Genomic DNA, 25,742 nt, shown 5'->3' on the forward strand with positions numbered 1-25,742 from the left:
GGCTGTCGACGCAGCTCCACTCCCGGTTCTGCCCGGCTCCCGGCTTCAGCCGGGCTCCGCGGAGCTGGGGGATGAGTGGGAAAGGGGTCCCGGGGAAGCGAGCGGGGCTGGGGCAGCCGTGTCGGCGGACGCCTCCCGGATGACTCCAGTCGGCCCCGGAGCAGCGGGCACCCTCTGTCTCCGGTACTCTCGTTGAAGCCTGGGGTCGGGGCAGAGGGGCTACGGCGCTGCCCAGTTCGGACGGAGCCGTTCTCCCCGCGGGTCCTCGCCTCCTCCCGGGACGCGCCACCTTAAGCAGTCACGGGCGGCGGGGCCGGGCGGTGGCTTCCAACCCCCCGGGACCGCCCCGGCCCCATGGGGGGCGAGCGGAGACCCCGCGGCCGGGCCGCCCCCCGCCCCCTCCCGCCCCACGGCTGCCGCCTCCGCTCCGCCTGAGCCGCCCTGTTCCCCCCCTCCGCGTTTCCGCTGTCGGCGTCGAGGCGAGGGACCCCCGAGGACCTCCGGATCCCGGCGCGGGGGCCGGGCAGCGGGGGGGGGGGCGCGGCGGAGGCCCGAGCCCTCAGGATGTTCCCGCAGGGACGGCACACGGTAAGTGTCGGTGCGGGGCTGTGCGAGGGCAGTGCGGTGAAACCGCAGCCGCCAGCCGGGCTGTCTCGTCCCCAGAGCCCGCTCCAGCCCGGACAGCCCTTCAAGTTCTCGGTGCTGGAAATTTGCGACCGCATCAAGGAGGAATTTCAGTTCCTGCAGGCTCAGTACCACAGGTGAGGGGCGGCGGAGGCACCGCAGGGGTTCGGGTCTTCCAGGGATGTCAGCACCAGTTCGGGGTGGGTGTGTGACACCCCGAGGGCACCGCGGGACAGTGCGGGGATGTCGGAGTTGTGCCCAAGTCCGATGATCTCACAGGGTGGAAGGTGGACTGGGGACGGAGCGGGGGCTGTGAGTCTGTGGATGAAAACTGTGGATCCTCTTTGCAGCCTGAAGCTGGAATGTGAGAAGCTGGTGAGCGAGAAGACAGAGATGCAGAGACATTATGTCATGGTGAGCTGCCCCGAGCATCCCCCACTGCCACCCTCCAGCGAGGTCCCAAGCTCTGGGGCTCCCCTTGGCCACTTGCCCCCATGGCCAGTGGCCCCCCCGGGCTGTCCTGACCGGGGTTGCCTGGCCTAGGTGGTGAGGCTGGGGGCTGCACAGGTTAGGAAGGAGTTAATGGTTATTCCTAGCAACGGGGCCGTCTCTCCTCCTGACGTCTGTGCCACTTGGTGCTGCTTGAGCCCAGGAATCGTGCCATAGGTTTTGTCTCTTTTTTCTTTTTTTTTTTCCTTATTCTGTTTGGCCTTTTAAGAGGTTTCCCCAGGCTGGAACCCAAGGGGATGTGGGGGGGGGGGGGGGGCAGCAGGGCTGATTTACACTGAATTAAACTGCTGCAGAAACTGCAATCTGGATTAAACTACTGCAGAAATCATCAGAGGTGTTAAACGTGCACCGTGGCTGCTCCTTACCCTGTCCCAGGCTCCTGGTATGCTGGGTGGGTGGCTGGGGCCACAGGGACCCTCCAGAGCAGCAGAGGAGTTTGGCTGTGGGGAGCAGGGTGGTTGGGTGCTGAGCCCTGGGCTGGTAAGGGGCTGGTTGCTCCGGGTGGCTCCTAACCAGGCTGTGCTGTGGTTTTGCTCTCAGTACTATGAGATGTCCTACGGGCTGAACATTGAAATGCATAAGCAGGTAAGTGAGGTGGGACCCCGGGCAGCAGCAGGGGGTGGTGGGGAAGAGGCTGAGGCTGGAAACTTTGTTTGAAAATGATCTTCCTTGTTCCCACCTAGCTGTAATGCACGGGAGATGTAGCTCTGTGCAAGGGGCTGACCTGCAGAGGGGTTTGGCAATTGTCAGGGTGTGCACTGCTGAGTGCTGGTGGGTGCCTTGGGACAGGGCCTCCTTCCTGCCACCCAAAAGCACCTCTCAGAACCTGGCCGTGAGCCCTGTGCATAAACCAGCAGTTCCCTGGGGCCACAGAAGGGATGGGGGAAACAGCAGGAGCTGGAGCCTAGAGGCAAATAGAATTTTTTTTATTTTTTTTTTAATCCTCTTTTCTTTTCCTGAAGCCAGAGGAGTATTTTCACCCTTCCTTGGTTCCCCTTTTGTTCCAGCGTTAATTTGCTTTCCCTCTTCAGATTTATCAATCCAGTCATCACAGGCTCTCTGCCAGGGAAATTAGTTTGGACCCATGCCTGACAAAGTGGCAAGTCAACTGCCATATTCCTCCAGCTGGCTCATCCCCTCCGAGTTTGCTCCTTTTGTTAGCAGGGAGAGTCACAGAGCCTGGGAGCACGTTCCATGTGCTCTGAGCCCAGGTGGGACAGGGACCCAGGGCTGGGACAGGGACCCAGGGGTGCCCAATCCAAGCAGAGTGACAATGGCTGGGGAGAGGAACCCCTCTCCTACCTGGCCCAGGAGGGGTTCAGAGAGAGGAGGGGGTTCTCGAGGTGTTGCCTAATGCAGCAGTGGGTGCTGGTGGGTGCAGGCAGGGTCTCAGCCCTCGGGCACAGCAGGTAAATAAATGTTCCTTTTGTTCTTGGCCGGCTTTGTGCCTGGTTTGACCTCTCTGCAATTCTGTCGGGGATTGTCGGAAACCTGAGATGAGAAAACACTTCAGAGCAGCCAATCCCTCTGCCAGTGCCAGGCAGGATTTGCAGCGGGTGGGGAGGATCAAGTTTTCCCAGGGAGATGGAAGTTTTGTTTCGGAGGGGCCAGGCTGGAAGCCACAGCCCCTTCCCTGGGGAATGTCACTGCCCTGGTCTGTCTGTCACCGCAGCTGAGGAGGGGACCTGCTGGGTGCTCTGTGTCCCCTCAGTGCCACTTGTTGAGCACAGGACAGGCAGGGGGGCTCTGTGCTTCCATTCCCTGCCTGGAAGGAGCAGGGAGAGCTTCTGCCTGTTGGGATTTTGGCAGGGTTGGGAGCAGGGACCCCTTTTCCGACCAGGGCAGGTTCCAACCCTCGCTGCCTTTCAGGGCTTCTCTGGTGCTGCAGGGAGAGGGCTGAGCTGGGGGGGGGGGTGTGAGTCTGTGTCCCCCTCTTTTGTCCCCTGGCTCCGAATCGCTGCTCAGGGAGGGAGCAGGATGCCTCTGGCTCCCTGCCAGCCACCGTGGCTCGGTTCTCCTCCTTTCCTGCCAGCCTGCCCGCTGGCTGCCAGAGCAGCAGCCCACAAAAGCCAAGGCTGGGTTTGGGCTGAGCAAAGCCAGCTGGGCTGGGAAGGAACTGACAGCTCGGCTTGGCCCGGATCCAGGCAGGGATTTAGGAGTCGGGTTCCCTCCTATGTGCCTTGTGGGGGGGCGGGGGGGAATTGACAGCCTGGGAGGGTCCCACAGCCCTGGGCAGGGTCCTCCCTTGGCAACATCTCGGGAAATCCCATCAGGGACGAGGAGGCAGCAGGAGGATTTGTGCTGAGTGGGGAGGGTTCAGTTCCTCCGTGCGTGGGCCTCCTGTCCATGGGGATCCCTGCTTCCTCTTCCAGGCAGAGATTGTCAAGAGGCTGAGTGCCCTATGTGCCCAGATGATGCCCTTCCTGACGCAGGAGGTAAGGGGCTGGCTGGAGGTGTCGTGCTGTGGTCCCTCTGGCTGGGGGCACAGGGTCACATCTCTGTCGTTTCCCTCCCAAGCACCAGCAGCAGGTCTTGCAGGCTGTGGAGAGGGCCAAGCAGGTGACCATGGGGGAGCTGAACAGCATCATCGGGGTGAGTCTTGCTGTGGTGAAGGCTCCTTTGCACTCAGGGCAGTGATGGGGCAGGCCAGGAAGGACAGGGATGGTCTTTTGCACTGAGAGGATTTGCCCCTGTGTCCCCAAGGTGCTGGATGAGCAGATCAGGGCAGAGCCATAGCTTGGGCTCCTCTGCCAGGTGCTGGGATCACATCCACAGGGAGGTTCTTGAGGTGCCTTGGGTGGAAAGGGGGGGCTGGGGTGTGACCCCCACCTGGTGCAGCCCCCACAGCTCTGCTCCCCTCCTTGTCCTCCCCCCTTGTCTCATCCCATCTCTCTTCGCATCGCAGCTCATGCAGGAGGCTGAGGGTGCTGGGCATGGCTCTGCCACCTCCTCTGCATCAAGGACCATTTGCTCTTCTCTTTCAGCAGCAGCAGCACCTCTCCCACCACGCATCCCCCATCCCGCTGACCCCCCACCCCTCCAGCATGCAGCCCCCCAGCCTGAGTGGGGGCAGCACCTCGGGGCTCCTGGCCCTCCCGGGGACACTGATGGCTCAGGCGCAGCTGGCTGCCAAGGAGGACAGAGTGACCCAGGATGGAGCGCACCAAGGTAAGGGGGAGAAGCACAGCTGGATTAACCCTTTGGAGGCTGGCTGAGTCCCAGAGAAGCAGTGCTGGGGGGGATCCTCAATGCCTGCCCCTTTCCTTGGGCTCCTCAATGCCTGGAGGCTGCGCCCTGGGGCCTGGGGGGAGGGGGAGCAGCAAGCACTGCAAAGGACAGATCTAGCTAATTAAATATCTGCAGCCTCGGGGGGCTGGCTCTATTTCTGACCAAGGAAACAGCTGTTTGGCAGTGGCAGCATGGGGGAGGCAGCTGCATGTGCCCCCAGATGCTGTCAGACAGGCTCTGGGCAGCTGTGTGGGCACACATGGGGTCTCCATGCTCCCTGGGTATGGCCTGTGTGTGTGTGAGGGTCCCCCCTCCACTGGGCAGCTGGGAGGATGCAAGATCCCCACCACACATAAACCCTCTACTTACACCAGGTAAAGATGTGATGCCCAAAGCTGAGACTTTAAAGGAAACCCTTGGTAGAAACTGAGGGAGCCATGGGCCTGTGGCAAGGAATTTAGGAAGTGGAGTTATACTGCTTGTGTGGTGCCTTATAAACAGCAGTAATTCCTCATCCTTATGGGTGCCTCCTCCTATCAGCATCACAAAGTGCATTACAAAACATCATCAATATTTAATCATCATTAAATCAGTGCTTTGGATGGTACTGGCAGGGCTGGGCCAAATGAACAGCACCCAGCTTTGTTGGTGGCTTGTTCCTGCTGCACCCAGGAGAAGCCACTCTGAGCTCATCACCTTCTGCAGGACACAGGGTGGTTTTGCTAGCAGGGTGACCAAGGGATGGGCAGAGGGCTCTGGGCAGCTCTGGAGTAGGAACAGGCAGGAAGAGCCAGCAGCTGTAGTGATGCTCCTCTGCAAACCCTTCTGAGATAGTGCTGGCTGCTCCTGATGTCCCTGATTCAGGGCCTGGAAATGCTGCTGGGCAATCACAGTAGAGGGGTTTGGTGCATTTTCCTATCAATCCTGTTTTGCTTGTAAGATTTCAAGGTGGTGAAAAGTGCAGCAGGAAATTGTCTGTCTGCTTTTCAGCCCCGTATGCAGGTGCCTGTGGTTTTAGTTCTGTCAGTGTTTCTTTAAGGATGGCCTTCCCCCTAAGGAGAAAAACAAACTCCTGAAAGAGGATAAGAGCAGGCTGTGCTGTGCCTGCCTTAACCCTTGGGGATCCAAGCAGCCAGTACTTCAGTGGCAAGTCTGGTTGTGCACAGCCCAGAGCTGCTCCTTGGCTTGGACATCCAGCGAGCACAAAGACACCCAGAATAATTCCTGAACAAACAAACAAACCCCAAACAAACAAAAAAACCCCAGTGAAATGCTACATATGGCCTGGGTTAATCCCTGGTGCTCTGCCATGGTTATCAGGAGCTGGTGTGGATCAGGCTGAGCCAGGGCTGAAGAGCTGATGGCACCCAGTCCCACTCCCCTTCTTTCCCTGGCTGATGTAGAGTTGGAATCCACGTGGAGGGTCCCCCATCTCATGATCCTTGTCTCCTTTTGCCAGTAGAGTCTGGGATGAGCTCGTTCTCTCCAGATGCAGATGCATGTCCTAAGGAAGCAGTGTGATTCAGGAGGTCTCAGCTGACTGTCCAGCTCATCCCTTCCTGGCAGCCCTGGACCCGTTGCCACATCCAGGGAAGAGATTCTAAAGTGGGAGTGAATTTCTTGAAAGCAGAAACAGATCCATTCCACCTGCTTTCCTGAGGGAGACCTCTGTGCCCACCTCCTCTCAGAGAATCCACACTGCAGAAGGGAAAAGTGGGGAATTGGGTGTTGTTTTTCAGCCTGTGTCCCTCTGACTCCTCCCCACGTTGCTCCCCTTCTCCCTGCCTGGGTATTTGGGGGTGCAGCCTCCTCATTAACGTCCTTTTCCTCTCCTCTCCCTCTGCCTTGCCAACACGGACCCCCCGGGCACTCTCTGACTGCCACTGCAGAACACACCCCGAGCTGGGTAAGTGGTGTTGGGCTGGGGATGTTTGAGCAGAGAACACGAGACAGAGATTTATTGTAGCCCCTTTTCCCTTGGCTTGGAATGGGATATGTTGGCCTCAGGCTTCTGTAGCTGAAGGGTTTTGGGCCACAGCATTGCAGAATTTGCATTTGCTGAATGCAACGATTTAAAGCTCCCCAAATGACCATTCTGTCCTTTCCAAGGATTTTCCAGTTTAGGAAACACTATGAACAGGTCTCCTTGCCTAAGCCCAGTGCTGTCTGCCCCTCTGGATGTGAAATACACCCCAGGTTGTCGTGAGCCCCAGGTCTGGGACTCCTTTCAGGTGGCTGCAAGAGCCCTGGTACAGGCAGGGAAAGGAAGGGTTAATGAGCAGTCGGGGAGCAATTGGGCACCGATCTTCCCAGGCTTGCAGTCAGGTGGGAGAGGAGGAGGAGGAGGAGGGAGAGATGATGGTGGCTGTGCTGGGCAGGGTGGGTCACCCATGTGGTCCCTCCTGTGGGTACCCTGGAGATCACCCAGGGCACAGGGTGCAGCCTTCTGCTCATCCTCCTGCTGGAAAACATCCACAGTGCAGGAGTTGTGCGAGGGGGCATTTTCTCCCCAACCCCTCAGCTTGTTAACAGTCCTGGGAAGGTCAGGGAGCCCCAGAACCTGTCCTGGCCCAAGCTCCCTTCTGCTCCGGGGGGAAGGGCAGCCCCTCCGGTAACCCTGAAGCCAGGGGGGGTTGCGGGGGGGCAGGCACCTTCCTATTGCATTGTCATGGGGACTGTGTGTGGGGGAGGAGATGTTCGGCAGACCTGCGGCAGCCTGGGGAGTGGGCGTCCTCCTGCTCAGCATCCTCCTGCTCCCAGCCTGCCAGCCCCTGCAGCGGCAGGGTTAAGGTGGAGTAAACACCTCTCCGATGGGAATTTTCCACTCCGCCATTCCTCGTTATCTCCCGGATGAGCGGATCGGCTCTGCAGGGCACTGGGGATGCTGCCTGCTTGGCTCTGGCTCAGCTTCTGCTTTTGCACAGCCCCAATGCCTGGGTCAGGGCATGGCTGAAGCTCCTCGTCCTCCCATGTACCCATCTCAACAGGGTTTGTGTGCCCTCTGGGGCTGTTGTCACCCTCCTCCTTTTGCCCACCCCTCTGCTCCAGTAAGGACCCCATGCCTTTGGGTTTTTGGCTGCTGCTTTGTTCTCTCCCTCTTCCCCATCCTTGCTGAAAGCACCAGGCTAAGCCCCATCTCTGTCCCCAGGTAGGTTTGGGTCTTGGAGGACACTTGGCTAAGTCTGGCAGTAAGGGGGTGGCAGAGGGAGGGAGGGAGGGAGCAGTGCCTTGCCCTGGACCCCAGTGTCACCTGCTTGTAGGGGATGGGAACCCCTGCCCCAAACTGGCTGTGGTTACACAGGGAGGTTCTGGATGCTGGGCAGAGCCAGCAGCTCCCAGGAGGCTGTGCCAGAGAGGGATGGTACTGGCAGGGCTCTGCTGGGTGCTGGTTCCCATTCCTGCCTCTCCCCCTCTCTGCCACAGAGTGGTTCTGAATCCCCCCCCGAGAGCCTGCGGGGCACGGAGCGGATGGGGCTGAAGCGGAAACAGGAGGAGAAGGAGCAGGAGAAGGAGCAGGAGGAGAAGGAGCGTTCTGTGGGTGTTCCCAAGTGTGGGATGGGGACACAGGGGTGGCTGGGGCTGCAGGGTACCCAGGGCTGTAATCCTGCAGAAAATTAAGGTCCCCAAGGAGTCCCTGCAGGCAGGGGTATGAGTTGCTGCCTGCAGAGCATGGTGTTGGTCCAGAAGTGATGTAGAGGAGGAAATGGGGTGTTGTTGGCTGGCTGGGATCCTGTGGGGCAGAGCCCAGAGCTTGATCCAGCCCCTCATTCTCCTGACTGAGCTTTTCTGGGTTTTTTTCCTCTTGCAGGACAGTGATGGGGACAAGAGTGACATCAACCTCGTGGTGGATGAGGTGAGGCCACGCTGAAGGATCCAGCTCAGGCTGTGGTTATCAGGTTCAGGTTCCTGAGCTTTGGGATCTGTTGGGTTCCTGCTGGGCAGCCCTGCTTTCAGGTGGTGTCTGTGCCAACCCAGGCTGATCTGATCGTGGTGCTCAGGTGGAAGGTAGTGCCAGGTAGGGCTGGGTTTCACCAGCCAGGGACTTGGGAGCAGACAGGAGAACTTGCAGCATGCTGCTGGGTCCCAGCAGTCACCTCTGAGGCTCGTCCTGGCCTCAGAGCAGCTGTGACTTTGCCCATATTCATGTCTCAGCACAGAGGGTGTGCTGAATTTCAGTCTTCTGCAAGATAGGCACTGCTGGAACAACCTTCCCTGGCCACCAAGGCAGATACAACAGTGCTTTCTCCCAGCCCAGCTATTCTTGGCAGAGGTGATATTTTCGGGGACATCCCTTTTCCTCTCCTGAAAGACCTGGGGGAGGGACAAGATGTGATTCTTGCTTGTTGGGTTTTTTGATTTTTTTTTTTTTTTTTTTTTCTTCATCCTGCTACTTCCCAAGAAAATACAAACCCTGAAAGGAACATCAGCAGGGATTTCTGCAGAAAATGACACTTATAAAAACTGCTCATTGGTGTAATTATGGTGATAAAAATCACAGCCCTAATTGAGTGGTTATAGGAGTGCAAGAGCTGATGGGTGGCCTCGCCTCTGCGGTGCTGTTGAGGCACTGCCAAGAGGCCCTTCCTCAGTTCCCAGGGTGTGCTGGTCACCATCCTTCCTTGTGAAGGCATCCGTGGCCACCAGTGTCCTCCGAATCTGCTGTCATGTCTAATTTTGTTCAAAGAGAAAAAATGGGAGGTTTCTCATCCAGAGCACCGTGGAGCAGAGCTGAGGCCTCTTAAATGGATGCTCCTTGACAGTGAAAGGCTGGATCAGCAGTTTAGGGGGGGGGGCATGGTGGTCACCCATCATTCTTGCCCTCCTGTGCAGTGGGACTGAGGTTCCCACTCCCCAAAGACCCCTTCTTCCCCCAGGGTCCCCCCTCAGAGCCCGGCAGCCCCAGCAGCCACCATCCCCCCCGAGACCTCCAGGAGATGCCGGGGAGCCCCAGCTCCATCACCTCCAGCTGCAGCACCACACCTCTCAAGCCAAAGGACCTGAGTCTGGTAGGGAGACACCAGTGGGCATTGGGCTGGGGACACGGTCCTGAGTGACTCTGTGGTCTGTGCAGTGGGGCAGGAGGTGCTGCTGGTGCTGAGGGTTTGGTACCTAGCACTGGGGTCCATTGGTCCGTGTCCTCGGAGAGAGGCAAATCAGAGGTCTGGCTCTGCAGGTATTATGCATCTGGCTGCCTGCAGGAATCCCCAGTGCTGTGGGGACAGCAATCAATCTCTTTTTTTTTTTCTTTTTTTTCTTTTTTTTTTTTCCTTTCCTCCTCCCCCCCCCCTCCTTTTTTCTCCTTGCCAGGCACCAGACCAATGCTCAGATTGAAACATCAGCTTGCGGGAAGGGGGAGGGATGTTTCTGCCACTCCTGATCCCTCCCAGCCACCCCAGGGACCCAGGGATGCATCCCACCATCCTGGGGTCAGGAGCTGTCTGGGGGGAGCAGCAGCTCCCCGGCACAATCGGATTAGAGCAGACAAAGCGCCCCGAGCAATCTGCCAGCCCAGCACGGAGCTTTTCTCTGTTATTAATTTTTTTTTTCTTTTTTTTTTTTTTTCTTTTTTTTTCCCTTTGCTGGTGTTGACAAAATCCCCAGGTGGAAAAAGAGGAAGGAATAGGAGAGGCAAGAAAAAAAGACAGGAATTAAATAGCTGCGGGGATCGAAGAGGCTGGTTCATCCCAGGCATCCTCCTGGTCCTGCTGGGTGCAGGGTGTGGGGGTGCCCCTGGCATGAGAGGCAGCAGCAGATCCCTGTCTGACAGCCCCAGGGCCTCCTGCCAGGTGCATGGGGCTGCAGACCTGCAGGTTTGGGGTGATGTGGGGCTCAGGCTGGGTGTTCACACCTGGGGTGGGGAGAGGAGACGTGGGGCAGCTCCGTGCTGTGGGAGGGGTGCAAGGGGCAAAGGAGGGATGGAGCAGCCCACCAAGTGGTGTCTGGGAGCAGTGTGTCTGGGTGATGTGGGGCTGCCAACCCACCCTGAGCCTGCTCACCCCTCCACCTCACAGACTGACCCTCCAGCCAGCACTGCCCCTGCCCAGCCCTCTGCTGCCTCGCCAGCCCCCAGCCCCCTGGCACCCGGGACCAGCTCAGGCACCCTGCCCAGGCAGCCCCCCCCCAAGGCCATTGACACCATTGGTGAGTGTGCAGGGATGGGAGGGGGGAGGTCACGCTCTGCTGTGGGTGAGGGGAGTGCTCAGGAGTGGCCACTGTGGTGGCTGCTGGTGGTGCTTCCTTCTCCTGCCTCAGTTTCCCTGGAGACATTTAGGGAAGCCTCGGGACAGGTCTCTGGAACAGCTTGGTCGCTGTCTAGCCAAAGGGACCAGGAGGTGATGGGAGGAGGGTGGGTAACCCAAGGGAGAAATGAAGCCAGGACTGGAGATGTTAAACCCTAGTCTGGCTAGAAAATTACAGTGTTTTTAGCAAAAGTTGAATTGGAATCAATTTCAATAAACCATCGAAACCCTGAGGTAGAGCCACTTAGCCAGCAGCTGCAATTTGGCCTGGCCAAGACTTTTGAGGTGTTGGCAGCAGAGATGAGGCTTGTTGTGGGATAGGGGCTGATCCGTGGTGCATCCATCAGAGCCAAGGAGTCATTTGATCTGTGTTGGATCCACAATCCATGCCCTGGACTGATGGGATTCCAGAGGGGTGTCCCTCTCCTTTGTCTCCCTCTCCATAACCTATCTGTCCTCCTCTGGATCTGCTGGCTCATGGCCCAGGTGCAGAGGTGATGCTGCCTCTTGCTGATGTCCTCTGCCAGGTTTCCCTCACTTGATGCCCTCTCACACCCGCTGGCTGGGGCTGCTGAGTGGGTCTCTCCTCCTGCAGTTCTCTGCAACCCACTGAGTGTCTCCAGCCCATACTCCTCCTTTGGGCTCCTGCCTCACACCACCCTCCCTGGGGAGCTCCCCAGCATCTACATGGGCATCCACCTCCTGCCACAGGCCAGCGGTGCCGGGATGTACGGACGGTCCCCAGTGGTGAGTGTCCAAGGGACAGCCCTGGTTTGGTGGTACCCCTGGGTTCTGCTGCACATTCCCTGCTGTCCTTGGCATGGAAAGGCCACGATGTGCAGTGTCTGCACTGCTGCAGCGAGCTCAGGCTCTGGGGGATTGCAGCAGGAGGAAGGGATCCCTGCTGGAGATGTCTGGGTTGCAGGGCCACCGGAGGCTGCAGAGTGGGAGAGGCACGAGCCCCAGCTTGGTGTCCCCTCCTGGGGTTTGGCACTTTGCTCATCATGTGCCCTTTGCTTTGTACAGGTGGCTTTTGAGTCGCACCCTCACCTGAGGGCTTCCAACAACTCATCCTCGCTCTCCACTGTCCCTGGAGGGAAACTGTGAGTGTGGCCACAGGGAAGGGGGACAGAAGGGGCTGAGCCGGGTACCACGGGGTGGGGACAGGAGGGGCTAAAGCCCAGCAGCTCATTCCTACACCCAGCCAGGTGTACGGCAGGGCCTGGCTGTAGTTTCTCTCCACTTCTGAGTCCAAGTCGGTTTCATTCTGGGCAGCTGTTGGTAATGAGGAGCTGGCTAATGATATCCCTCATTAGCACGGGACACCTTCCACCTGGATCGAATGTGGCTGATAGGAGAGGTTGGCTCAGGCACTCAGGCATCACACAGGGATTGAGTCTGCTCCTCATTTCCAGTGCCTACTCCTTCCACGTCAGTGCCGAGGGGCAGATGCAGCCGGTGCCTTTCCCACCCGACGCCCTGATCGGCTCCGGCATCCCCCGGCACGCGCGGCAGCTCCACACCCTGACCCACGGCGAGGTGGTCTGCGCCGTCACCATCAGCAACTCCACCCGGCACGTCTACACGGGGGGCAAGGGCTGCGTGAAGGTGTGGGACGTGGGGCAGCCCGGCACCAAGACGGCCGTGGCTCAGCTGGACTGCTTGGTAAGGAGGAGGAGGAACAGAAAGGTGTTTGGGGGGGTCTGGGAAAAGGGAATGTGCCCCCAGTTAAAAGGGAGGGGGAGACAGAGGAGGAGAGATCCATCTGCTCTGTCACCGATTCAGAACCGGGACAACTACATCCGCTCCTGCAAGCTGCTGCCTGACGGGCGCAGCCTCATCGTGGGGGGTGAGGCCAGCACCCTCTCCATCTGGGACCTGGCAGCCCCCACGCCCCGCATCAAGGCCGAGCTCACCTCCTCTGCCCCCGCCTGCTACGCCCTGGCCATCAGCCCCGACGCCAAAGTCTGCTTCTCCTGCTGCAGCGATGGCAACATCGTGGTGTGGGACCTGCAGAACCAGACCCTGGTCAGGTCAGCCCGGGCCAGGGGGATGATGCCCTTGAGAAAGACCAAGAAGGCAATGCTGGTTGACAGGGAGTTGGCATACCTGACAGCTGTGCCCTCTCCCTCTGTCCCCTCTTTTCCCAGGCAGTTTCAAGGCCACACGGATGGTGCCAGCTGCATTGACATCTCCAACTACGGCACCAAACTGTGGACGGGGGGGCTGGACAACACCGTGAGGTGCTGGGACCTGCGGGAGGGGCGTCAGCTGCAGCAGCATGACTTCAGCTCCCAGGTAGGGCATGGGACATGGTGGGGACAGCCAGGACCTGCTGGGACAGTGCCTGAGCCCCTCTGTCCCCCAGATCTTCTCCCTGGGGTACTGCCCCACGGGAGAGTGGCTGGCAGTGGGCATGGAGAGCAGCAACGTGGAGATCCTGCATGTCTCCAAACCAGACAAGTACCAGCTGCACCTCCACGAGAGCTGTGTCCTCTCCCTCAAATTCGCCTCCTGCGGTAGGCACGAGCTGTGTTTGCTGCTTGGGACTGTCTCTGCCCCAGGGGGGGGTCCTTTTGGTGCCCCCCCTTATTAAACCCTACTGATGTGAGGCTCAGGAGCTGATGCCCTTTGTCTCCTGCCCCAGGGAAGTGGTTTGTGAGCACGGGGAAGGACAACCTGCTGAACGCCTGGCGGACGCCCTACGGAGCCAGCATCTTCCAGGTGTGGGGCTGGGAAGTGGGAAAGGGGATGAAGGCAGCCCCAGCCCTGCCCTCACCCCTCATCTCCCTCATCTCCAGTCTAAAGAATCCTCCTCAGTGCTGAGCTGTGACGTCTCTGTCAATGACAAATTCATCGTGACGGGCTCTGGCGACAAGAAGGCCACGGTGTACGAGGTGGTGTACTGAGCCCCCATCCATCTCTGTCTCATCCTGCAGGGAAGGGCCAGGCCTTGCACAAAGCCCCCATTCTGCTCCCCCTCCTTCTCTTTCCTGGCCAGATGTCTGGGCAGGGACAGGTCCCAGTGTCCTGCAGCCAGGATTTACCAGGGTGAGACCAGGAGCACCTGTGACAGTGTTACTCCTGAAATAATGCTACTGATACAATGGGACCTGTTTTCTGCTGTAGAAACCGCTGTAAATGATCAGTGAAGAAATGTATTTAACTGTGTTTTCCATTCCCTTACTAATAAAAAGGAATAAAAAGAGTGGCTGGTGGGGTGGGGGGACTGATCTCCCTGTGGGGCCAATGGAAACCCCTCCCCAGAATTTTCCAGGCACTGTGCCCATGGAGCAGAGGCTGAGCCAGGGTGGCTAAGTGCCAGGATAATGACCATGAGCCATGGGCATAAGCCCTGGTGTTGGCAGCTGCCAGGACCCATCCTGCCTGTGGGGGCAAACCCACCCCCTGCAGCCCAGGGAATAAAGCAGCAAAGTTCACCCCCCCCTCCATCCCACACAGCACCCCCAGGCTGCAGCCCAGGAGATGGCAGAGTGGTGCTGCTGCTTTCTTGTGGTTGTTGTTTTTATTATTAAATAAACCCCAGGATGCAGAGAGGGAGATGAGGACACAGCCCATCCTCCCCAGCCTGGCCCAGAGCCTAAAAACAAAAAAACCCCCCAGACCCCCCCAAAAAAAAAAATCACAGCAAAAAGGTTATAAAGAAAACCAAATTTTTTTTTTTTAGAATAACAAAACAAGCAAACAAAAAAACCCTAACAACACCACACCCTCCCACCCCAACAGCCCCTGTCCAGATTTAGAAACAAACCAACAAACAAAAAGAACAAAACCAGGAGAAAGTCCCCAGGAAATTCACGGCAAGCAGCAGCTGCCACCTCCCAGCCCAGCGTGACGCCTGGCCCTGTCCCAGGGCCACCTCAGGCCCTTGCCACGCTCCTCATCCTCAGGCTGCACATCCTGGAGGAAGGCAGCAGCAGGGGAGGCAGAATCCACCCGTCCGTCCACGTGGGCATCCGCCTGTCCGGGTGGCGTGGGCCCTCCCCGCAGTTGGCACCTCGCTCGTGCTCAGTAAATGACCTCGTAAACCGTGGCTTTCTTGTCCCCTGAGCCAGTGACGATGAACTGGTCATCCGTGGAGACATCACAGCTGAGAACAGAGGAGGTTTCCTTCGACTGGAGAGGAGGAAAAGGGAGTGAAGGTCAAGGAGCAGCCTCAGCGCCAGGTCCTGCTCCCACCCCCCCCTGGGATGTGAGGGCCCAAGCTGTGCCTGGCCAGGCTGCAGAGAGGAGATTAAAAGGCTCCTTATTGCTAAAATACATTTAGAGTGGGGTTGTGCTGGGCAGTTCCACCTCTGGGCACCCCCACCCCAAGGAACATCTCCCCACACACACACTTCCCAGCCCCACACCTGGAAGATGCTGGCTCCGTAGGGCGTCCGCCAGGCGTTCAGCAGGTTGTCCTTCCCCGTGCTCACAAACCACTTCCCTGGGGCAGGAGACAAAGGGCATCAGCTCCTGAGCCTCACATCAGTAGGGTTTAATAAGGGGGGGCACCAAAAGGACCCCCCCTGGGGCAGAGACAGTCCCAAGCAGCAAACACAGCTCGTGCCTACCGCAGGAGGCGAATTTGAGGGAGAGGACACAGCTCTCGTGGAGGTGCAGCTGGTACTTGTCTGGTTTGGAGACGTGCAGGATCTCCACGTTGCTGCTCTCCATGCCCACTGCCAGCCACTCTCCCGTGGGGCAGTACCCCAGGGAGAAGATCTGGGGGACAGAGGGGCTCAGGCACTGTCCCAGCAGGTCCTGGCTGTCCCCACCATGTCCCATGCCCTACCTGGGAGCTGAAGTCGTGCTGCTGCAGCTGACGCCCCTCCCGCAGGTCCCAGCACCTCACGGTGTTGTCCAGCCCCCCCGTCCACAGTTTGGTGCCATCATTGGAGATGTCGATGCAGCTGGCACCATCCGTGTGGCCTTGAAACTGCCTGGGAAAAGAGGGGACAGAGGGAGAGGGCACAGCAGTCAGAAACTCTCCAAGAGTGCAGATCCCTGCTGCCAGGAGAGGGACTGTCCCCTCCAGGCCAGGGTGACACCACAGGACAGGACATTGACATCCTGGAGGGGACAGAGTGGTCCCTGGTCCAAAGATCCCCAATCATCATCCCCCTGGCCTGGGCTGACCTGACCAGGGTCTGGTTCTGCAGGTCCCACACCACGATGTTGCCATCGCTGCAGCAGGAGAAGCAGACTTTGGCGTCGGGGCTGATGGCCAGGGCGTAGCAGGCGGGGGCAGAGGAGGTGAGCTCGGCCTTGATGCGGGGCGTGGGGGCTGCCAGGTCCCAGATGGAGAGGGTGCTGGCCTCACCCCCCACGATGAGGCTGCGCCCGTCAGGCAGCAGCTTGCAGGAGCGGATGTAGTTGTCCCGGTTCTGGGGTGCAGGAGGAAGGACCCTCTTAACCCATTCCCCTCCAGCCCTTCTGCTCCCCTCCAGACTGCCAGGGGCAGGGTCTCATCCTGAGGGCAGGAGCAGCAGCAGCATTTCCACTTCCCCCCCCCTCCTAAATTTCTGATACAGCTTGAAATGCTCGTGACTGAGTCATTTCCTTATTTATGCATCTGTGTTTTCAAGGTCAGCACTGTCCCATATTTGTCAGCCTGCCCAGCTCCAAGGCCAGCAAGCTGAGAGGGCCTAGGTTTGGGCTGTTTAAGACAGGCACTGGCACTCCAATTCCAGCAGCCCGCTTAAAATAAACCTCAAAGAAAATAGATTAAAAATAGTCTCAGGTGAAGGCTGTGCCTCCAGCTTGGCTCTGGTGAGCTGCTGTGGTCTGACAGTCTATTTCATTTATTTTTAAAAGAAATAGGAGCTATCCCTCCCTCCCGCCAGACTCACCCAAGCAGAAGCAAGGGCTGAATCTCTGCCTTCCTCTCGAGACATAAAGGGACCCTCATTCCCCTCCCTTTTAACCGGGGGCACATTCCCCTTTCCCAGCCCCCCTCCCCCCAAACACCTTTCTGTTCCTCCTCCTCCTTACCAAGCAGTCCAGCTGAGCCACAGCCGTCTTGGTGCCGGGCTGCCCCACGTCCCACACCTTCACGCAGCCCTTGCCCCCCGTGTAGACGTGCCGGGTGGAGTTGCTGATGGTGACGGCGCAGACCACCTCGCCGTGGGTCAGGGTGTGGAGCTGCCGCGCGTGCCGGGGGATGCCGGAGCCGATCAGGGCGTCGGGTGGGAAAGGCACCGGCTGCATCTGCCCCTCGGCACTGACGTGGAAGGAGTAGGCACTGGAAATGGGGACAGAACAGTGAAAAAACCACCCAGGATCCTGCGGGGACCTGAGAGTGGGGTTTGAGGTGTGGGAGCTGGAAGCAGAGCAGCAGGGGAGCCTGAGCGGGACACGGCCGCCTGTGGGTGCTCCAGGTGGGTGCTGTGGTGCAGGCTCTGCTCCCTCCTGCAGCTCAGACCCTGCGGGACCCTCACCCACCCCCCAGCATGGCTGCACTCACGGTTTCCCTGAAGTCCCCACTTGGATGCCGGCTGCCAGCCCTGGGACACGCATGTGGGGGTGGGGGTCGTAGCCCACCTGGAGGGGACAGCGGTGAGAGAAGCTCCTGCCCCACAGCCCCCGCGGCCCCACGGGGAAGGGACTCACGCACCAGGGCCGAGCGCCCGTAGCTGCCGGCTCCCACAGCGGCCGTGGCCCCGTTGAGCTGCGGGGACATGAGGTGGAGGCTGGCATAGGCACCGGTACCGGCCATGTCCCCGTTAACGGCGGGGTGGGCCATGCTGAAGGCGGCTGAGTAGGGGCTCTGCACCCCCAGCGGGGTCCTCAGGCCCAGGGCTGCAGGGAGAGGCAGCATGAAAGGATGAGGCAGGTGGGACCGGTGCTTGAAGCCACCCGCAGGACCCCACCCAGCTCACCCAGGGGGTCCACGGGTGCCTTGGTGGTGGAAGGACGGAACTGCTGGGCACCGCTGGAGCCCGGGGCTGAGGCATCACCCTGAGAAGTGGGAGTGCTGGACTTCAGGCTGGGTGTCCCTGCCTTCTCCACCTGCCAGGAACAGAGCAGGAGAGGTGACAACCGTGTTCCTGCCCTGCCAGGGGGTCTCCACAGGTCTCACCAGCGAGCTGGTCCCTGTTCCTTCACCCTGATGGCAGCCCAGCCCAGCAAGTGCTGCAGGGATGGGACACAAGGGGAGCGAACAGAGCAGAAGCCCCCCAGCACTGTCCCTGTGGGTTGGGAGGGAAGAGGACCCATGTCTGCCCAGGAAGCAGGGGCAGCAGCAGGGACACAAGCACAGCCCCAGGCAGCATACACACCGTGGGTGCATCCTTGCTCCGTGATGGGGATGTGCTGCTGGAGGAGGCCATGGAGGTTGGGCTGAGTGGGACGGATTCCTTCCTCCCCAGAGGGACCTTCTCCACTGCATTCTCCCGGGATGAGTAGGAGTGGACGCTGTGCGGGGAAGAGGGGTCCTGGGGAGGGGAATCAGAAGGCAGGGGGGCAGGCTGGAATGTGAGGATGTCCCAGGCCAAGGGGAGACGGTGGCTTGGGTACAACGCATGACTTGGGGGGTCCCACCACCACCACCCCCTGTGCTGCCCACCTCTGTGCCTCTAACATCCTGCTAGCCCCCCCGTTAGCAGGGGATGCCCACCCCAGCCCCCCCCCAGCCCCAGCACACTGACCTCATCCACCACCAAGTTGTCTTCACTTTTGTCTGCATCGCTGCCCTGAAATGCAGAAATGGTTGGAGCCAAAGGGGCTGGGGCTGCCCTCACTCCTGCTGGGGGCACGGGCAGCTCAGTTCACCACCCTGTAAGAGAGGATGGGGATGCCCCACAACCCCCCCAGCCTAGAGCTCACGTAGTCTGTAACAAAGTCCTTTTCCTCCACCTTCCTCTTCTTGCTGCTGCTCAGGTACTCAGAGATGGTTCGTGCCCGCTCCCCGTTGGGCAGTGCCAGGGAGCTCTGGGGTGGGGGGATGGAGTGTTAGGGGCTGTGAGATGCTGAACCCAGACAGGCAGCACCATGCAGGGCTGCAGCAATACCCCAGGGGGGCTCCGTGCAGCTCCCCATGCAGCCAGCTCAGCTGAAGCAGTGAGGAGGTGATGCATGGTTTGTGGGACAGGGTCCCCATGGGGAGAGAACCCACCCACTCCCACCCACCCACATGGCTGTGCCGGCAGTGGGGGCTCGGCAGGACCCGACCCCACAGCTGCAGGGAAACAGCAAAAGAAGGAAAAGGTACTTACAGGTCCAGGGTCCCGCTCTGTCACCGTGGCAACATAGAAGAACAGCAGGAGGGAAGGAAAAACAAGCTGTGAAGCCACAAGAGCCCCCAGAAAGCTGCCCCAAGTGCTCATGGTGGGGCCTGGACAGGACTACAGCACCAGAGTGGTCCTGGCCCCACCAAGGATGACCCCCCCCCCCCAGCCACTGTACACCCAGGAGATGCTCACAGTGGGGAACATTCCCCACCCAACCCCACTCCACCAGCCTGGTCAGGATAAGCTGCTCCCCACCCAGCCCTGGCCCCCACCCTAGAGAAGTTTGCAAGGGAAAAGGCAGGGGAAGCAGAGGCAGCCCCAGGGCCCAGCACCACCCAATCCTGGGTTTCCCTGGCAGCCCCCCAGCTCCCAGCCCCCCAACACTCACCCCTGGGCTCGGTGTCATGAACGCCTCGGTCGTCTTTGGCAAGGAGCTGGGCCTGGGCCCCCAGTGCCCCCGAGAGTGCCAGCAGCCCTGAGGCACTGCCAATGCCTGCAAGGCTGGTGGGCTGCATCCCAGAGGGGTGGGGGGTCAGCGGGATGGGAGGAGCGTGGTGTGAGAGGTGCTGAGTCTGGAGCTGGTGCTGGAGGAAAAAGCAGAGCTGAAGGGTTGCATCAGGAAGGCTGCTGGGCAGGGGGAAGGAAGAAGCTGCTCCTCCCCACCAGCAGCCCTGGGGCAGGCAGGGGATGGAGAAAGCTGGGGGTGGGGGATCAGGGCATACTCCCAGGGGGCTCCCAGCCCAGCTATGGGGCCCATCACATCCCTCCTACCACCTCCTCTTGCTCTGACCCGCAGCCTGCTCTCACACTGCAGCAGCAGCACCATCTCCTCCACCCTGGGCACCACTGGCAGCCCCCAAAACCAGCCTGACCTATCTCCCTCTTCCCCCCCAGCTCAGCCAGGGCTGCGAGAAGGCTCTAGGGGCAGGGGGCTGCGGGTTGACGTACCCCAATCGCCGCGTTCAGGTCAGTCATAGTCACCTGCTTGGCTCGCTCCACAGCCTGGACCACTTGCTGCTGGTGCTGTGGGGAGAGAGGGAGAAGGTGGGCTCCTTCCTTCAGGGGATGGGGCAAGGCCAGGCCCCCCACCCAGCCCCAAGCGCAGGGCCTGGGTCCCAGGGGTGCCCAGACACAGAGAGGGCTCAAGGGGTCACCCACCTCCTGAGAGAGGAACGGGATGAGCTGGGCACAGATGACATTCAGCCGCTTCGCGATCTCCGTCTGGCAGCAGAAGAGGCAGCGCCCGTCAGGGCGAGGGGCAGAGAGACCCCTGGAGACCCCTCCCAAGGCAGACAGAGGCCCCCTCCCCAACACCACCCACACAGTCCTGCTGCTTGGACCCCAAAAGCTGCTACTCAGCACACCAAGGAGCAGAAACACCTGGCGGGGGGACCAGGAAAAGATGTTTCTGGACAACACCTCTCCAAAAAACATAACCCCAGCATCCACCCCACCCTGAGAGCCCCAACCTCCACCTCTTCCCTGCCAGGGACGCGGACCCCCCCATGGCCCATGACACCAAGGGCCACCCCCACGGAAGCCTCAGCCCCGCGGGTCAGGCCCCGGCAGGCTCCCGGTGCCCTCCTGCCGGCAGCACGATGGATAATTGCGGCTCCGGGGGCCGCAGGAAGCCCTGGAGAGGTGCTCTCCTTACAGCTGCTGTTTTTCTGCAACACTTGAGTGCCACAGGCAATCAGGAGCTCCTGGCACGGGCACAGCGGGGGAGGAGAGCGGCAGCATCCTGTGCTGTGCTCCCAGTGCATCCCAGTGCATCCCACAGCATCCCCAGCCCCACAGGCACATCCCGGGCAGTGCCAGGGCAAGTGCTGCCCAACTGGAGTGGGGACAGAGCCAGGACACACCATACCACCCCCAACCCAAACAGCCACAGACCTGGCTTTAGCCAGAGAGCAAAAAGAATCCAGCACTGGGTCTCACTTCCCCTTCCAAGGGAGGGGAAAAAAAAATTTAAAAAAAGAGAGAGGAAGAGGGAAGGAAAAAGGAAGGAAAAGGAAGGAAAAAGGAAGGAAAAGGAAGGAAAAAGGAAGGAAAAAGGAAGGAAAAAGGAAGGAAAAAGGAAGGAAAAAGGAAGGAAAAAGGAAGGAAAAAGGAAGGAAAAAGGAAGGAAAAAGGAAGGAAAAAGGAAGGAAAAAGGAAGGAAAAGGAGAAAAAAGAATAAGGAGAAAAGGAGAAAAGGAGAAAAGGAGAAAAGGAGAAAAGGAGAAAAGGAGAAAAGGAGAAAAGGAGAAAAGGAGAAAAGGAGAAAAGGAGAAAAGGAGAAAAGGAGAAAAGGAGAAAAGGAGAAAAGGAGAAAAGGAGAAAAGGAGAAAAGGAGAAAAGGAGAAAAGGAGAAAAAAGGAGAAAAGGGAAAATGAAAAGAAAGGCGGAGGGAGCAAGGAGGTTTGGCAGCCGGCAGTTCTGGGAAGGATTTAGCTGTCTCCCGGGGCCGGCAGTGATGGATTCTCTTCCCTAATGCACTGATGGGCAGCAGCTCCTTGGGGAGAGCTGCCTCCAATTCACTCGCACTCGTTAATGTGCAATTTACTGGCACTTTAACGCTCTCAGCATGAAAAATGATCATGCTGTTTGCAGCCCCCCCAGCCACCAGCACCGTCACCTCCCCTCTGGCTCGCGGTGAGCAAGTCCAAGGCCAGGCAGATTCGAGGAGGTGGTTTTATAAAAAGCTACAGGCCCTTCCCATGCCAAAAACAAAACAACAATAAAAAATTAACGTCTCCTGCTCATTCCTGCCCTCAGCCTCCCCTGCCGAGCCTGCGGCTGCCTGGAAAGCTGCATCCCCACCGCCAGCCCCTCAGCCCCCAGCCCCATTTCATTCCAGGCAAAAAAAACAAAAACCACCCCACATCCCAGTCCCTCAGCAGCACGGGAGCCACTGGGGACGCTGGGATGGAGGCAGCAGCACACCAGGGCAGGGGCTTTGCCTTGCCAGCAGCCACGGGACAGCCCAGAGCTCCCAGGACCCAGGAGCAGCACCGGATCTGGGGAAGGAAGGGGGGAAGGGGAGGGGAGACGTGACCTGATCCCCCCCCCGTGGCGGTGATAACCCCCGGGCTCCCATTTTTCACACAATGGCCTCTGGCTCAGAGCAGCCCCGAGGGTTCTCGTTAAAAGTGCAGACAGGTCCCTGGCGGGGAGCCAGCGGCACCTGGGACCGGCAGAAAACCGGGAGGGCTGGGGAAGAACCGGGAGCAGCCAGAGGAGCAGAGCAGGAAACCCCTTGGGGGAGGGGGCGTCAGGACCCTCAGCATTGCCCCTGGGTGGCAAGGATGGCTTTGGGTGGTGGGGATGGTGACACGGGGCTGGCACACAGCGTGGCAGAAAACACCCACCCCGTGGGCGCTGAGCTGGGTAGCAGGCACCCGTGGCCAAGGGGCTGGGACCCCCGAATTGCCTGCGCCAGGTCCTGAGCAACAGTTGTTGGTGGGCACAGGGCAGGAGGAGCAGCGGCCATGGCTGCAGCACAGCACCACGCCAGGCTCCTCCGCAGCCTCTTTAAAAATAGATGAGGAGAAACCTTCTGTCTGGGAGCAGCTGGTGACCCAGAGCACGGCGCCGTGGGAGGGATGGGGGAGGGAGGGATGGGGAGGTGGCAAGGAGAGATGTGCAGTCCTGAGGCCTTAGGGAGCCCACCCCATGTCCCAGCCCCCTCCTCCCCACCTCAGGATGTTCCTCAGCACCGGATCCCTGGGCAAGCTGTCCCCAGGGCCAGCTGGCACTGGACAGAGGCAGCTGTCACCCCACTGTGAGACTCCCATGGGTGCTGGTCCCCTCCACAGTGGTCCCCAAGCAGCACAAGTCCTGCCCCATTGCTCTCTCCCCAGCACAGGAAGCACATTGTGACCCGACCAGGAACACACTCCCCGAGCCCAGTGAGCAAACAGCAGCTCACACCAGAGCACACACGGGTGTGCAGAGTGCAGACAGGCTCAGGGCTGTGATGTGGAGTGGGGCAGAGCTGCCAAAGCACACAGAAGGGAGCACGTTGTTGTGTGTGTGTCCCCTCCAAGCACAGCCCTCCCTGAGCTATGGCATGGAGCAACTTCACATGGTTTCTGTGGGAAGGGATGACCCCAAAGGGCCTGGATGGGGAGGGGGATACAGGGGACACGCTCCCACCCTATCCAGGCTCACCTGTTTGTGCATCTCGATGTTCAGGCCATAGGACATTTCGTAGTACTGCAAGGGAGAGAAGGCAGCATCAGCGTGGCCAGGAAGCCCAGGGGACTCTCAACCTCTCTGGTGCTGCTGTGCAGGGTCAGCCTGACCACAAACACCCAGGCTGAGACCAGACCAGGCAGAGAAAATGGTCCCCAGCTCCTCTTGCAGGAGCAGAAGTGTCTCCAGCACAGGACCACAGAACAGACATGGTTCTCCTAGGGAAGGAGACAACCCCCATGGGAGCTGCTTTGCCACCTCCCTGCCACCATGGCTCATTTGTGGGGAAAAAAACCCAGACAGTAACAGCCACAGGAACCAGATCTCAGGGCCTGGCCACACAGCCCAAACATGAGGGGAAGCCAAAGCATCCCAGGGTTGCATGTCCTTTGATGGTTCAGATGAGACACCCCCCACCACCCTCTCCTTTCAGGTGGAGTTCACTAACCATGACATAATGACGCTGAATTTCTGTTTTTTCTGTTGCCAGCTTTTCACATTCTAACTTCAAGCTGTAAAAATAAAGAGAAGAGAGGGAGAGAGGAAGAGAGAGAGACCCCCTAGTCCCCCCCAGGCAAGATCTCCCAGGCTGGACAGAGCATGAGACCTCCTGGCACACCCCATGCTTCAGCCCCCTACTCTCAGATTCAAACTCATCTCCCAGCACAGGCCAAGAAAACCACCTGAGAGAGGCTGATAAAGAGGAGATGGACAGCAAAGGTATCCAGGCATCAGGGAACAATCGGCACTGGGTTGTAACCCCCTCCCCAGCATCTGCTTCCCAAATGGAGTGAGCTGCAAAGCTGAGTTACATTTCAAACCTTGCTCTGCCCAGCACCATGCGGGGAAGGGGAGGTGATCCTGGCCAGCAGTGGGGGGATCAGAGGGACTCCGTGTCTGCTAAGTGATGGCTCCAGCTCAGTCCAGAAGCCAGGCTTCTGGCAGGAGGAGGGAGAGCTTCCCTCTCAAATGGTGTCACTTCCAGCTACCAAGGTGGTGCTTGGCACAGCCATCCTCCAGATGGACCACAGCAGCACAGGATGGTGCTTCCCATCAGCCCACACCAACACTCGGTGCGAGGAGGAGCCCGGCTCTTGCCAGCACCAGTTAAGTGCCCAGCACCAAGCTGGCACAGGCTCTGGCAGCTTCTCACCTGTGGTATTGGTTCTGCAAGAACTGGAACTCCTCCTTGATGCGGTCCAAGGTCTCTGGGTAGGTCAGCTTGAGGGACTGGGGTGTGCTGGGGATGGCGCTGGCAGTGACAGCAGCTCCTGAGGCAGCAGAGGGGGCCTGGAGATGGGCCTAGGCAGAGGAGAGACCCCCGGGTCACTGCTGCTGGCCCAGGGAGGGTCACAAGTCCCCCAGGGGTTTCCTGCACCTGGGGAAGAGGCTACAGGCGGGTCTGAGAGCACAGCACATGGGAAAGGAGGCAGAAAAAGTTGTTGTAGAGAAAACCAGGCACAAAGGGCAACTGCTCTCCACCTTCTCAGCATCAGTTCAGCCACAGAGCCAAGAGAGGAGGATTAACAACCACGGGTGGTGCAGAGGATGCGGAGATACAACCCCCAGTCCTCTGGCCCAGCCCTGACAATGGAGATCCGTCCTCATCCACCTACCTGGCCCCATGGTCACATCTTGACCAAGACCCAGCTCCCAGCGTGTCAAAAAACCCAAATCCCCGCAGCCCTGGGGCTCAGCATCGTTTTCAGAAGAGCCACAACAGCCCAAGCACGTTACACGCCACGGGCACAACTTCCCGGGCCACGGCCAGCACCTCCCGCTGGTGTAGAGCTGGGTTCGGGGTCGGAGGCAGAGACCACCCCAGTGGGGCTGCCGCGGCACCATGTGCTCGCCCGTGGCCCGGAGGGAACGAGGCCGAGGGGCGAGCTCACCGGAGGCCGGTTCTGCGGGAACATCTTTGGTACCGGACAGGCACGGGATCCCTCTCACCGCTCCGGGCCCTGCCACGGGCTCAGGATAGAGTTCTGGGGACGCTTCCCAGCTCCGGATCAGGCCCTGGGAGACAGACGGGGAGTCACGGCCCGGCGCTGCCCCCCTCCCGGTCGCCGGCCCCACCCGCGTCGCCCGGCCACCGGGGACCCCCGCCCGCCCCGGCCCAGCCGCTTCGTATCCCCGCGGAGACTACGGGACCCTGGGGTGTCTCCATGCGCTGCGGGACCCGCCCGCCGCAGGACCCCCGCCGGCTCCCCGCCCCCGGCCCGCGCCCCCCGCGCCGCGCAGACAATGGCCCCGCCGCCGCCCGCAGCAGGTACCGGCCACGGAGAGGGACCGGCCTCGCCGCCGGCCCAGCCCCGAGCAGGGCCGGAACCCGCCCGACGTGGGGGGGGAGAAGAAGGGATGGACCGGTACCGGAGGGGACCCAGTGCGGGGGGAACCGAACCGACCGGCGCGCGAGCGAGCAGGACAGGACTCACCGCGCTGCCGGCCCCGGCCCCGGCCGTGAGCCCCTACGGTGGGGCGGGCCGGGCCGGGCCGAGTCCAGCCGAACCGGACCGGGGTCGAGCGGGTCCGAGTGCCGGCGGTCAGAGCGGAGCCAGCCCGGGCCCGCGGCCCCTCCCGCCGCTCTGCGGAGCGCGATCAATGAACGAGCGCCAGCGCCAGCTCCACGTGGGGCCTGGCCCGTGCGGGCAAGCGCCCCGGCCGCCAGCCAATGGGAACGCCGCGGGAGCGGCCCGCCCCCACGTGGGTCCCGAGGAGCTCCCTCCTTATT

The 25,742-nt window shown here is 60.0% G+C and overlaps 2 protein-coding genes across 3 annotated transcripts; one reads left to right on the top strand and one right to left on the bottom strand.

Annotated features, from left to right (window-relative positions):
- The first annotated feature begins 521 nt into the window (after window positions 1-521).
- Window positions 522-13,776, top strand: TLE2 (TLE family member 2, transcriptional corepressor). Its single transcript, XM_030466671.1, has 20 exons — window positions 522-588; window positions 664-761; window positions 975-1,038; window positions 1,675-1,719; window positions 3,507-3,569; window positions 3,652-3,729; window positions 4,116-4,302; window positions 5,822-5,877; window positions 7,786-7,896; window positions 8,171-8,215; window positions 9,237-9,368; window positions 10,374-10,503; window positions 11,197-11,348; window positions 11,628-11,704; window positions 12,017-12,266; window positions 12,387-12,634; window positions 12,752-12,899; window positions 12,970-13,120; window positions 13,249-13,325; window positions 13,403-13,776. The coding sequence occupies exons 1-20, from the start codon at window positions 565-567 to the stop codon at window positions 13,508-13,510; spliced, it is 2,244 nt and encodes a 747-aa protein (XP_030322531.1). The 5' UTR covers window positions 522-564; the 3' UTR covers window positions 13,511-13,776.
- A 591-nt stretch (window positions 13,777-14,367) lies between these two features.
- LOC103533418 (transducin-like enhancer protein 1) lies at window positions 14,368-25,463 on the bottom strand. Of its 2 annotated transcripts, XM_030466212.1 has the most exons (21): window positions 25,447-25,463; window positions 24,904-25,027; window positions 24,165-24,313; window positions 23,460-23,523; window positions 22,988-23,032; window positions 19,994-20,056; window positions 19,784-19,858; window positions 19,224-19,419; window positions 18,821-18,837; window positions 18,432-18,536; window positions 18,254-18,298; window positions 17,885-18,040; window positions 17,486-17,615; window positions 17,221-17,405; window positions 17,071-17,147; window positions 16,599-16,848; window positions 15,744-15,991; window positions 15,400-15,547; window positions 15,179-15,329; window positions 14,975-15,051; window positions 14,368-14,738 (listed from the first exon to the last, which is right to left on the bottom strand). In XM_030466212.1, the coding sequence occupies exons 2-21, from the start codon at window positions 24,925-24,927 to the stop codon at window positions 14,631-14,633; spliced, it is 2,313 nt and encodes a 770-aa protein (XP_030322072.1). In that variant the 5' UTR covers window positions 24,928-25,027; window positions 25,447-25,463; the 3' UTR covers window positions 14,368-14,630. The 2 variants fall into 2 exon arrangements, with proteins under 2 accessions (XP_030322072.1, XP_030322073.1); XM_030466213.1 differs by lacking the exons at window positions 24,904-25,027; window positions 25,447-25,463 and adding an exon at window positions 23,833-23,949 and having other exon boundaries at window positions 24,165-24,247.
- Window positions 25,464-25,742: the final 279 nt, after the last annotated feature.

This window comes from Calypte anna, chromosome 28, assembly GCF_003957555.1.
Source record: "Calypte anna isolate BGI_N300 chromosome 28, bCalAnn1_v1.p, whole genome shotgun sequence".
Classification (NCBI taxonomy): domain Eukaryota; kingdom Metazoa; phylum Chordata; class Aves; order Apodiformes; family Trochilidae; genus Calypte; species Calypte anna.

Coding starts and splice junctions, on each gene's coding strand:
- TLE2 (XM_030466671.1), top strand. CDS start 565: ATGTTCCCGCAGGGACGGCACACG. Junction 3,730..4,115: donor TGAACAGCATCATCGGGGTG/AGTCTTGCTGTG, acceptor GCTCTTCTCTTT/CAGCAGCAGCAGCACCTCTC. Junction 10,504..11,196: donor CAAGGCCATTGACACCATTG/GTGAGTGTGCAG, acceptor CTCCTCCTGCAG/TTCTCTGCAACCCACTGAGT.
- LOC103533418 (XM_030466212.1), bottom strand. CDS start 24,927: ATGTTCCCGCAGAACCGGCCTCCG. Junction 23,033..23,459: donor TTCAGCGTCATTATGTCATG/GTTAGTGAACTC, acceptor TCTCCCTTGCAG/TACTACGAAATGTCCTATGG. Junction 15,548..15,743: donor CAGAACCAGACCCTGGTCAG/GTCAGCCCAGGC, acceptor CTCTTTTCCCAG/GCAGTTTCAAGGCCACACGG.